The sequence below is a fragment of the Phascolarctos cinereus genome, unplaced genomic scaffold (assembly GCF_003287225.1).
Source record: "Phascolarctos cinereus isolate Bilbo 61053 unplaced genomic scaffold, phaCin_HiC Scaffold_5;HRSCAF=322, whole genome shotgun sequence".
NCBI classification, from domain to species: Eukaryota; Metazoa; Chordata; class Mammalia; order Diprotodontia; family Phascolarctidae; genus Phascolarctos; species Phascolarctos cinereus.
This window is the reverse complement of record NW_027555958.1, coordinates 216,160,861-216,172,792: the sequence shown is the minus strand read 5'-3', so window position 1 is coordinate 216,172,792 and position 11,932 is coordinate 216,160,861. Positions and strand designations below refer to the sequence as shown.

At 38.7% G+C, this 11,932-nt stretch overlaps 1 protein-coding gene across 2 annotated transcripts in view; it reads right to left on the bottom strand.

Moving 5' to 3' along the window:
* Nucleotides 1-1,942: 1,942 nt before the first annotated feature.
* The window catches only part of KLHL31 (kelch like family member 31), a 29,843-nt gene continuing 19,853 nt past the window's right edge, over nucleotides 1,943-11,932 (bottom strand). For both annotated transcript variants that reach the window (XM_020993969.2, XM_020993968.2), the window contains one exon: nucleotides 1,943-10,942. In XM_020993969.2, the coding sequence (XP_020849628.1) occupies nucleotides 10,210-10,942 (733 nt within the window). In that variant the 3' untranslated portion in view covers nucleotides 1,943-10,209. The remainder of the gene's footprint in view (nucleotides 10,943-11,932) is intronic.

Sequence of the window (11,932 nt, the reverse complement as noted above, 5' to 3'; positions counted from 1 at the left end):
CAATACGGTACTACCAGGGTGTTTCATGTTTTCATGGTGTTTTCAACCGTCTTCTTACTCTACCCTGTTAGTAAATATTCCTCTGTAAAAGCTACTTAAATTTGCCTGACTAATTTATATTAACTAATAATCATGAGGAGAAGATTCTGGTGGAAGCATCTAAGCTATAGTGCTAAAAAAGTTACTCTCCATCCCTCGAGGCTAACTATGCTCCAGGGATCCAGCTCATGAATAAGAGTGAGGATCTGGATAATCATCCAGAGCTTGTGCTACACAGATAAGGAAACTGAGGCTGGAGGAGAAATGACTTCCTCAAGGTCACACGTTTCACACAGAGGCAGCTGGTGGGCAGGGCACTTGGCCTGGAATCAGGAAGAACTGAGTTGAAATCTAGACTCAGATACTTATTAGCTGTGCAAATCATTAAACCTCTGTTTGCCTCAGTTTCCTCAACTGTAAAAATAGGAATAATACTAATAGCACCTACCTCTCAGGGTTGTTGTGAGGATCAAAAGAGGATATTTGTAAAAGTGCATAGCACAGTGCTTGGCACATGAAATATAAATGCCTATTTTTTCCCTTTCCCTTTCCCCCCTCCCTTTCTCTTGAATTCATGGATTAAGCTCAGCTCACTGGCTACCTTCTACACAAAGATTTCTTTGATGCCAGTGCCTTCCCCAACAAAATATAACCTTGACTTTATTTTATATACACACATGTGTATGTACATACATGCATGCATACATGCACACAGCTTGTCGTCTCCTCTTTTAGAATGTAAGCTCGTTGAAGGCAGGGTCTGTTTCATTTTTGTCTTTGTAACAACCCCAGCTCCTAGGACAGCCTGGTACATAACAGAGACTTAATAAATGCTTGTTGATTGACTGAAGGAATTTGTCTGAGGACTTGATGTAGGAGATAAGGTGGTGGAGTAGAAAGCATTATGGATCTAGGTTCAGAAGACCTGGGTTCAAATTACATCTCTGCCATTTATGATTTACATGACAAGTTCCCTTCTAGCTCTTGATTTATGATCTTATATATGAATAAAATTATCCTTTTGGAAATTGAGAGTCCATTGTAAATATTTGTAGATTTTGATATAAAAGAGATGATTTTGTTGTTCAGTTGTTTTTCTTGATGACCCCATTTAGATTTTCTTGGCAAAGATACTGAAATGTTTGCTGTTTCCTTCTCTGGCTTATTTTATAAATGAGGAAACTGAGGCAAATAGGGTTAAGTGATTTGCCTAGAGTCACACAGCTAGTAAGTGTCTGAGGCCAGCTTTGAACTCAGGTCTTCCTGACTCCAGAGCTGGCATTCTATCCACTACACCATGAAACTGCCCCAGAAGGGATGATAGAGACCATATAGTCCCATCTGCTCATTTTATAGACAAGGAAAATGAGTTCCAGAGAAGCCAGGTGATTTGGTCAAGGTCACAGAGATAGCGTGGCAGACCTGGTCTTCTGACTTCAAATGCAGTACTTGTTTTATTACACCCCACAGGTCATGATCACCGTGGAGTTGAGAACTGAATCTTATCACTTGTAGAAGACAATCCCATCAGATGTTTCCAATGACATGCTTTGCTTGATATTTCCATAGCAAGTTACTGTTGACGCTTTATTTGAAATGGACTTGTGTTTTCAGACCCGTAGGCAGATCTTGGTTGAAGATCTATTACCAGTCCCAATGTGCATCTGGCATGTGATTTCTATTTTCAGAGAGCTGTCTAGGGCACTGAGAGTTTGAGTGACAGGGTCACCCACTCAGTAACTTATTTACTTTTCAAACTTTATACACTGTTTGCTAGACTTTCCCAGCCTCTATTGCAACACTTTGATTACTCCTGAATTCTTATGGGCTTTTTTTTCTGCTTCATTTTCAATGATACCAGAGACAAAATCCCTCATTACCAAATAAATAAATAGAATCAGAATGATCTGAATACATTTATTCAGTTCTTATTGAACACACCTTTAATGATGATGAAAAGGTTACATAACACTGCATAAGTTTTATTTTGTAGTACCAGAGTCATATAAAAATAGACATTTTTGTGAAAATTTACCAAATAAGTTAATTTTATTTCAGGCATACCCATCTAACATTTTGGAAGGTCATTCATAATTATCCTGGAGTTTGGTAAACTTTATTAGTCTAGCAGAGACTTTTATTCCTCTAAGCCTAGGCACATTCAAAAAGGAGGTTACATTAATTAATTTAGTTATAGCTAGAAAAAAATACATACAGTTGAAATGGCTTAAGTTTCTTCCATCTAGGCACTTTTCTGAGTTTTAAAGGAGTAATTGGGCAGTACAGAAAGTAAAGAATTGATATGTTTATGCTTCCACATTTTCAGGGAATTATTTATTTACACTCATATTTACAAATGCATTTGCTAGCATTAATTCACACAGCTTTTACTATCATCCCTTATCTTCTTATAACCTCAATCAGCTTATATCATTGTACCATTTCCTAATCAGAACCTAAAATGAAGTGACTCTGAAATCACTGACCACATCACAACTCACAACCCATTCTTTAATGCAGTAGACGAAACAAAACAAAACAGAAACACTACATTCAATGACTTTGGCCAATACCTTCCATTTCTTAAGAAGAAAAAAGGCTCAGCATCAAATCTTTCTCTTTCTCTTGGAATCCCATGTAACACCTTGTGCACATCCTATTCTACTTGGTTAACCACGTATGTACCCATTTCATCTCCCTAATTAGATGGTAAGATCCTTGAGGGTAAGGATTTAGCTTTATCTTTTCACATACCTAACCCTCAATATTCTCCCTCCTTCTGGCATCTCACTTACTTATATCCCCATAGTTTGGCTGCTTAATAAATTTTGTGGAATCAAGTTGATCCAAGGAAAGTACCTAGATATTAAATAGTATTACTAACAATGTATGGAATCCATTAGTTCTTTGATTCTAGTAATTTCCCATGCTTCAGGTTGGTAGCTTCTCTTTTCTATTTCCCACCTAGTCAGAGAAAGGAAAGCTTGAATTTTATCCTATGTATGTCAAATAATATTAATTTCTATGTACTTTACTCAAATAGCCTTCCTAACATAAACTGCCAGTTTTCCCAAGATATAAGCAAGTATTTGTCATGAGGAAGAGTAAAAGGAAGTCCTTGACTGATTGGCCCCTTAACATATGACAACATAACTGAATGAAGGGTTGGGTCATAAATAAAATGAAGCAATTTTCAGTTGGGAAATTTAAAAAAAGAAAATAAAAGACATTTCAAAGAGAACCTCCCAAATCATCCTGAAAAGCATTATACCAAAAATATGTAAGGTTTTTTTCACTTATCATCTAATAAATAAAACACATACCTTTTCTGATCTACATCTTCATATATCTTTCAAAAAACAGGTCAGAAAGAAACAATAGTAAATGCCAACCTACTTCCTCCTAAGGGATTTTGTGTTACAGCTTTCAAAACCTGAACGTTCAATTTACATAATTTCCTGCTTGCTCTGAGTGAATTAAGTCAGTTGTTACAGCATTCCAATTCATAATTGTCTTGATTTCAGCAACCTACTTGTTGAAGCAAGATACAGGATAATAATACACTGGGAAACAGAAAAGTACAAACTATGGATGCTTTCTCAGTCTTCATACTGGCAATTTGTAAATTGGGAGATTAGTACTTTAATATGGCTTATCTAACTCAAATGTATCTCAGTTTTCACCACAGAAACCAACTACCAGTTCTTTCCCACGAACTAATCCATTATCATACATTTATAAGTGAAAGAACTCCACTTTCACCATCTCTCTTTATCCCCTTCTAAGATGCTGACAACCTTACAAGACATGCCTCTTGTATTATTCCAAGCCCATGAGCCTCTTCTGCATGCAAGGATCCCTACAAGTCAGTAGGATCTGTCCCTATTGGCACTAGGGAATCCTCTTAGCATGCCAGTGTTTAGCAGCTTTTCCTATCTTCACAAGAATGCTATCTATCACCTTTGAGTATGTCAGCAGTACACTTAGGTTTTACTTAAATACCTGTCATTGGATCCACTAGAAATTCTAGGATAAACAATATAGTCTCCTCACAAAAGCCATCATGGGTCACATTGAAACAACGTATTGGGAAACTAAAATCTATAGTGTTATATGGGAAGCCACTGATTGAAAATATCTGAGTGAAGTACTTGTTTGTGATGCTAAACTAATATGAATATTTTTCAAGAAAAAATATTTGTGGTCCAAATTCCTTGGGCTCTGAGTAAGTTATAGTGTTTGGGGGGGCTTAAAGTGGATCACTGTATTTCCACTATATTCATCTGAGGGGTGATCCTGAACATTTGACAATAAATTCCAACCACTTATCCAATCAGGCATTAGCTGACAAGGAGGATGGGAGTGAAAATTAGAGTGAAGGTAGGGTATTTGTATCTCTAGCACCTAGTACAGTGTCTTGGCAGGTAGTAGGGGCTTAATAAATGCTTGTTGACTGAAGAGATGGAGGTCAACTAGGCTAGATTAAGATGGGCTTTATTAGGGCTCTCTTAAGAAGCACCATATCATTGATTTTATGGTTTCTTCCCTTCTAAGATCTTTTGAAGGGGCTGTTTATGAAGAGGGGGTCTAGGTAAGAAACCTGTGCTGGAGCTTCGGGATGCTTAATGACCCACTTGACTGATCGAATGAATGATTGAAAAAGCATTGATCAGACATTCACTGTGTGCCAAACAACTGTGCTAAGTTCTGAGGGGTGCAAATAGAAAAAAATAGACAGCCCCTGCTCTCAAGGAATCCCCTTTCTAAATGAAGGAAGTAGCATGTCAAGCTGCAGGGCGGATGGCAAGGTCCAGAATTCCCAAGGGCAAGCTGAACAGGTCCACAGCAATGCCTAGAGGTCCTTAGATTGAATTTCCTTCTGTTTTATTTGATTGCTTTGGCCTCATTCACACACAGGGTGGTCTGGCCTCATATAGCTGCTAAAAGCTATCATCAGTGATATTTCCTTCTATGAGGTGAACTTAGGCCTATGTAGCCATCTCGTGATGCTTTGAAATTATTTCTTCAGCAAGGGTTGCACATAAGGATAGAAAGGACATATTTTCCAATCTAATTTGTAGGATTGTGAGGCAGTGTATCATCATGGATAGGGATCTGGCCTTGAAGCCAGGAGGACTTGGGTACAAATTCCACCTCTGACACATTCTGGCTACGTGGCTCTGGGTAAGTCATGTATCCCCTCAGTTCTCTCTCAGTGACTCAAAGTTGCAGGGAAGGTGCCTACCTACAGTGGTAGAGGGAATTTTCTCATGTGGGAGCTTCTTATACCAATGAAATCACATATTTGGTGTCTATCCCTAATTCAGAGAATCCCAAGTCTAGAGCTGGAAGGAAGCCATCTAGTCCAATCCTCTCATTTTACAGATGAGGAAACTGAGGCCCACATAGGTTAATGAACTTACCCAAAGATGTCATTCAATAAGCATCAGGGGAAAGTCTTCTAACACTGGAGCCTGCACTCTTTCCATTGTACTGCACTGTCTCTGTATGTTGGCAGTATTTTAGTCTCCTATAACTGTGATGCAAGGTGGCACAGTGCAGACCCGAGTTCAAATTCTGCCTCAGACATTTACTATTTTTGTGACCCTGGACAAGTCCTTTTACCTCTCTGAGCCTTAGCTTCCTCATTTATAAAATGGGAATAATAATAACACTTACCTTAATGTTGTTGTGAGGATCAAATCAGATAACATGTACAAAGCACTTTAAAACACTATATAAATGCTAGATATTCTTGCACCAATAATGGTTTATTGAAATATGTCCTATCTTCTGTGAGAAGAATTCATGTACCTTTGTGGAATTTGGAAACACTGCTGCTCAGGCCATTGCTATTTCTTCTCTATTATAGAGTACTCACAATTCCCTCTACTGACCATTTATAAACTGCTGCTTAGGAACCACAGTTGTGGGATGTCATTATTTTAATGTCCCATTGTTTCAAGTTCTACAGCATGCCGGCCATTGTGCTAACTTCATAAAAGCCCCATTTCCTCCACTGTTGCCATTATTGCTAAGAAGAAATGTTGATATAGGGCGAGCCATCTGTGATTTTAAAGCATTTTAGATACTTAGCTCACTCAACAGGCCTGATTCTTGTGTTGTTTTATAACTCAGCCCTGGCAGCCAAGTTACCAAGGGAGCAGAGCTCTCTTTGAAGTCAAGGGGAATTATGTTTGGAGAGGTTTCCCAGGGCTGCTATATAGGAGGGGAGAACAAGAGACAGTCTGCTTAGTTGGTGACATCCTTTCTGAATTTAGACTTATTTTTAAAAGCACAGACCCCTCTTCAGGTGTTATAATTAAATGTTGAGAGATTAGAATGCCATAAAGGGACAACATTATAAAAATGACCTATGAAAATGCAAAGTATAAACCTGTTTTCCTAGTTCAATGAAATTTTAAAAAATATACCAGAAATGCCACAATTTCCAGCAATAATCCAATACAAGGTGGGCCAAGGATGAATGAAAACACAATTATAATTTTTCATATACCTCACATTTAACCCTTTAAGTATTTCTTTTTTTTTTAATTACATACAGCTTTTAATTGATGAGAACACTTTCTTTCCAAAACAATGAAAGTAGAATTCTGAGCACATTCCAACCTGAATGATGAACAATAGGAAAATGTGTATCAATTGACAACAATTTGTCCCTTGGGTGATTTAGAGTTTGACAACTGTATAAGAAAATGGGATGGTATACAACAGACAGTTTTTATCTTGATTCACAAAACAAATTTGGGCCAGAGATAACTAGGGAGATGTTTTAAGATGGATAAAGATAGTTTTAATATTTCTTTATAAAATATCATGTCTGTCTTTTTATTCAGAAGACAAATGGAGCAGCTTAACTGGAGATTCAAAAAGGAAAAGATAACATCTCACTGCTAAAGCCAAAATTTAAGAATGGCACCATGTAAGCTGGAGTGTCTAGAGCAGGACAAGAAAGATTGTGAAGGGCCTTGAATTCATATCTTATGATAATTGGTCAATGGACCTTGGGATATTTAGTTTGGAGAAGAGAAGACTCAGGGGAACAGTGATAGCTGTGTTTAAAATATTTGTAGGGTTGACCTATTTGGAAAGGAATTAGAATTGTTCTTCTTTGCCCCAGAAGGCAGAAACAGAAGCAATAGGGAGAAGTTACAGAAAGGAAAATTTAAGATTGATGTCAAGAAAAAACTTTCCAGCAATTAGAGCTGTCTAAAAGAGGTATGGGTTGCCTCATGTGGTCTTTGACCAGAGACTAGATGACCACCTGTCAGTTATATTATCTGGTAATTCCTTCTGGTTATAGGTTAGCCCAGATGGCTGCTGAGGCCCTTCCAATTCTCAAATTCTGTAATTCATATGGAAATCCTGAGTGGCTAAGCTTTATGCATCAAAAACCAAAGCAGCATAGAATTTGTATTCATTTTTCACATACGTAAAAGACAGGTTAATATGATTCAAAAGGATAATAGCAAAAGGAAAAAAACCCATAAAGTGAAGAAATTTTCATTTAAGTAGTTAATTTAAAAGTTTTTTAAGACTCAGTAATCATGTGATTTAGTGTCTTGCCATCTTACAAACTAGGGGTAGCAAAGTTGGCAGCTGTATGTGATACAGAATGTAGGAATACAGTGAATGACACTTTAACATATTATTTCTTATAAATACATGTGTTTATAATACTAAAAACCCCGTGCAGCCCAGGATCTATAAGTGGTAAGTCAAGTTGTATCAGTTGTTAAGCTTTTGCACTCCAGTGGGCAGTAACATAGTGGACATGCTTTTTAAACTTTATTCTGGAGTATAGAAGCCTTGGCCTAGCTCTAATGGGCAGAATTCAAAAGGAAGCATGGGAGGTTTGGGGCCTTTATGGAAAAATAGCCTCTTAGCATTCCCTGAGAAGACTAGGGAATGATAATACTGGACTGAAGTTCAATTTAATCTTATTTGGGCCAGAGATGCACTAATGTTTCAGATTATAGACACTATCATGTATAACTCCAGGATTACAAGTGATCAATTTGCCAAAGAATAACTAGAGGGACTGCCTTCATGTTAGGAGTTTAAGATCAGTATTTATGACTCATCAAATTTTGTCTTATGAATAAATAGAAAAACCTCTTGTTCTATAATTAGAGGTTTTTTACTGTCAAATTCATAGGGACAGGGATTGGACTTGCCATTTCATTGCTATGGGAAACTCCATGGTGAAGGATCTTCTATCAGTGTAAGTCAGTACCTTCTCTAGAACTTATAGAGTTGGAGAGTGGACTAGAACTCTGAGAATTTAAGTGGCTTCCCCAGGCTGACATACCCAGGGTATTTCAGAGGTGAAATTTTAACCCAGTATAGAAATCTATCCTGCCCTATAGGAAAATAAAGGGGAAGGGGATAGGAGAAAGGGGGAGATAGAAGGAAGGGGATTTAGGGGAATTAGGGGTATTTAGAATGCACGCCATCTTGGGTTGGGGGGAAGGATGAGATGGGGCGGAAAATTTGGAACTCAAAATCTTGTGGAAGTGAATGTTGAAAACTAAAAATAAATTAATTAATTTTAAAAAAATTGAACCCAGGCTTTCTGGGTCTAAGTCTGGCTCTCTATCCACTATCCCACATTGCTTCTTTGACAAATTCATACTGAGGCATAACTGGCCGATGTTAGATCCTTTTTCTGAGAGCAGGTTTTGATAGTTGAGAAGACTGTACTTGCCTGAATTGGGGAGGAAGAAGTGGTGCCACAGGCTACCAAATGGAGGAAAGGGCCCATAAAGACAAATGCAGGAACATTAAAGTCAAAACTTATCTACCATTTTGTCTGGGTTATAGTCTTGATAAAGGATCTTTGCTCTTTTCCTAACAGACCCCATTTTGAGGGATGGGTAATGGAGCCAATTTGTGTTTGCGTTTTTTTTTTTACACGTAGACTGCCTCGGGATATCCATTACTTAGCCCTAACTAAGAAAATGAAATTACATTGTTAAATTATGATCAAGTTGCCTCAAGTCTTTCCAGAAATAGATAGCTGGGAAGCAGATGGGAGGTAGGTAGGTAAGGGGGCACATCAATCTTTCCCCCCAAAAATGAACTTGTAAGTTCCATATGCAAAACTGAAATTGCTTAGAATAAAGGGAAAAAAATCCCAGAGTAACTTTTGTGGAGGAATGAATTCCTTGCTTCCATGGGAGTCCTGTGATTATAAGCATTTGTTTTGTATCTAATGTGCAACAAAGTATTGAGTGATAATATAAAATATGCATAAAATAAACGAAGTATTTAAAAATATTATAGAACTAGACCAATTCTATGCAGGTATGTGTGAGCAAAATTATTCTTAAATTTTAATGTAAAGTCAGAACTGAATTGGATAATTCATACAGTTCCAGAAAACAACAAATCCAAACATATCTGCCACCCAGTGGCCATTTTGGGAACTGCTGCCTCCTTATTTGGCTGAAACGCTGGTTTTTTGTTCAAATTCCAATTGTGAATGAGGTCCGGAGGCCAGTCACCACAGTAGATTAAGTGACATTCGAGATTTTAAACATCATGGCATGAGAATTGCAGGTCATTGTTATTATCCATTAGATAGTAAGAGGGCAGGGACTGTCTTTGTATCTTTTTGTATCCCCAGCACATAGCAGTGCCTAGCACATAGCAGGTTCTTAATAAGTGTTTATTGAACAGAATAGAATTGAATCTCAAATAAAATGACATTTGTAAAGCGCATATCACCGTGCCTGGCACATAGCAGGTACTTAATAAATGTTTATTGAATTGAACTGAATCTCAAATAAGAAAATTTTTATAAAACGCAAAGCACAGGGCCTGGCACATTGTAGGTACTCATTCCCTTCCCCCGTTCTTACCCAGACCCCATCATTTTGCAGATGAGGAAAATGAGACCCAGATCTCAGGGAATTCAATGACTCTCCCAAGGTCACACAGGCAGGTAAGTGGCAAAGCTAGGTTGTGAACTCAGTGGCCTGACTCTTCCCACTGCTCTGCCTCCTACATGGCTCACTATTATATTTTAAAATACAGTCGTGGTAGGGGAAGTTTATTCCCTGTCCTTTGGGGTTATTTTTTTTAAGTGGCCAAAGGGTTAATTACATAGCTATACGAATGCATCTTTTCTCTTCATTCTCACTACATTTAAATGCTGACTGGTACGGAGGACACTGAACTAGCTCTGGATTCCCGGGCCATATTGTTAGGCATAGAAATAGTGCAGCATGACACTCCCACAGTGGCTTCAGGCAACTCATCGTCCTCAATCCATTCATTAAGGTCGGGATTGAAGCATTGGATGCACTTCTTGTATTTCTTTTCTATTTCGTTCCATCCTCCCACCAAGTAAATCCTCCCATTGAGTGTCGAAGCCCCGGCAGTGCTGACGCCCGTCTGAAGAGGAGCCACATAACTCCACTGACCTGTGTACGGGTTGTAGCACTCGACGGGGATCACGTCCACCCTTTCCCCTCTGGGCCCTACCTGGCTTCCCCCCATCACATAGACCCTCTCGCTGAGAGAGATGGCGCAGTGCCAGCCTCGTGGCGTGCTAAGGATAGACTTATCGTGCCAGTCATCGTTAGCAGGGTCATACATACACACTGAACGGGAATAGGCGCTATTGATGTAGCCTCCTGTCACTAGGATCTTGCCATCGACGACTGCACTGGCGTGGCAACACCTTGCCACCTCCAGAGACTTCTTCATCTGCCACTGGTTCGTGGAAGGCACGTAGCATTCAATGGAAGACAGACAGCCTTCCGAGTTGCGGCCGCCTACTGCAAAAAGGAGCCCGTTGAAAACATTGAGGCTGAAATGGGTGCGTTTCTGATTCATGTTTGCCAGGTGTATCCAAGTGTTGAAACGGGGGTCATATCTGAAAATATTAAAGAAGTGTATTACTCTTCTCTGTCGTTCCTGAGGAATTTAAACTAATTTTAAAACATTTCTGTGCTAATGCCACACCATTAAAAACAAATTGTGATGTCAGAAAAAGATAACAACAAACAAAAATCTTCATGGGATTTAGAGCAGCAAGGTACCTCAGATATAATGTAATCCAATCCCCACATTTTATAGATGAAGAAAGTGAGGCCGGAGAAGTTAACTTTCCTAAAGTCACAAATGTAGTAAGTAGCAGATCTGATATTTGAACCCAACTGCTTCTACTAGCTGAAGGAAATAGCAAACCATTCTAGTATCTTTGCTAAGAAAACACCAAATCGGGTCCCAAAGAGTCCAACACAATAAAAAACAATTCAATAACAACAATCTTTTACTATTAATTCAGTGCTTTATCTATTTCATTAATAACTAGGTATGAGACACGCATTTTTTTGATATAACCTCAGACTTAGTGGTTTTACTCAGCAGACCTCTTCCCTCGTTGGCTGCCAACGGAGCCCTGCCGTCCACAGGTCCACAGACATCTGGGAGAAGAGCCCTGACAAAAGTAAATGGTCAGTTCACCTTCATTTACAGTGTCTCTGACAATTCAGGCTACCCAGGACAGGGATGTTTGTGAGGTTTCAGGAAGATACTGGATATTTATGGGCAGTGGAAAGAAGGAAGACAAATCTCCTACCTTCACCCTCAACCTTGTGTCCCCACAAACATCCCTCCAAACACAGCTAATTATTGACCCTCCCCTCCCATCAAGAGGGAAGACTGTCGCTTGGGGTATATCATTTCTCAGTCTCAGAATTTTGCATCCTTCCTGTGCACCTCACAGTGCCCTAGTCTTTCAGCTAGTTTGATTTTGCTGCCATAAACCTTAAAAAGAGAGAATTAAATGTTACTTCTTTTATTCATTAGTATGTTCATTTTGATTTTAGATACCCTTTCTGGTCATTTAATCAATGATTCA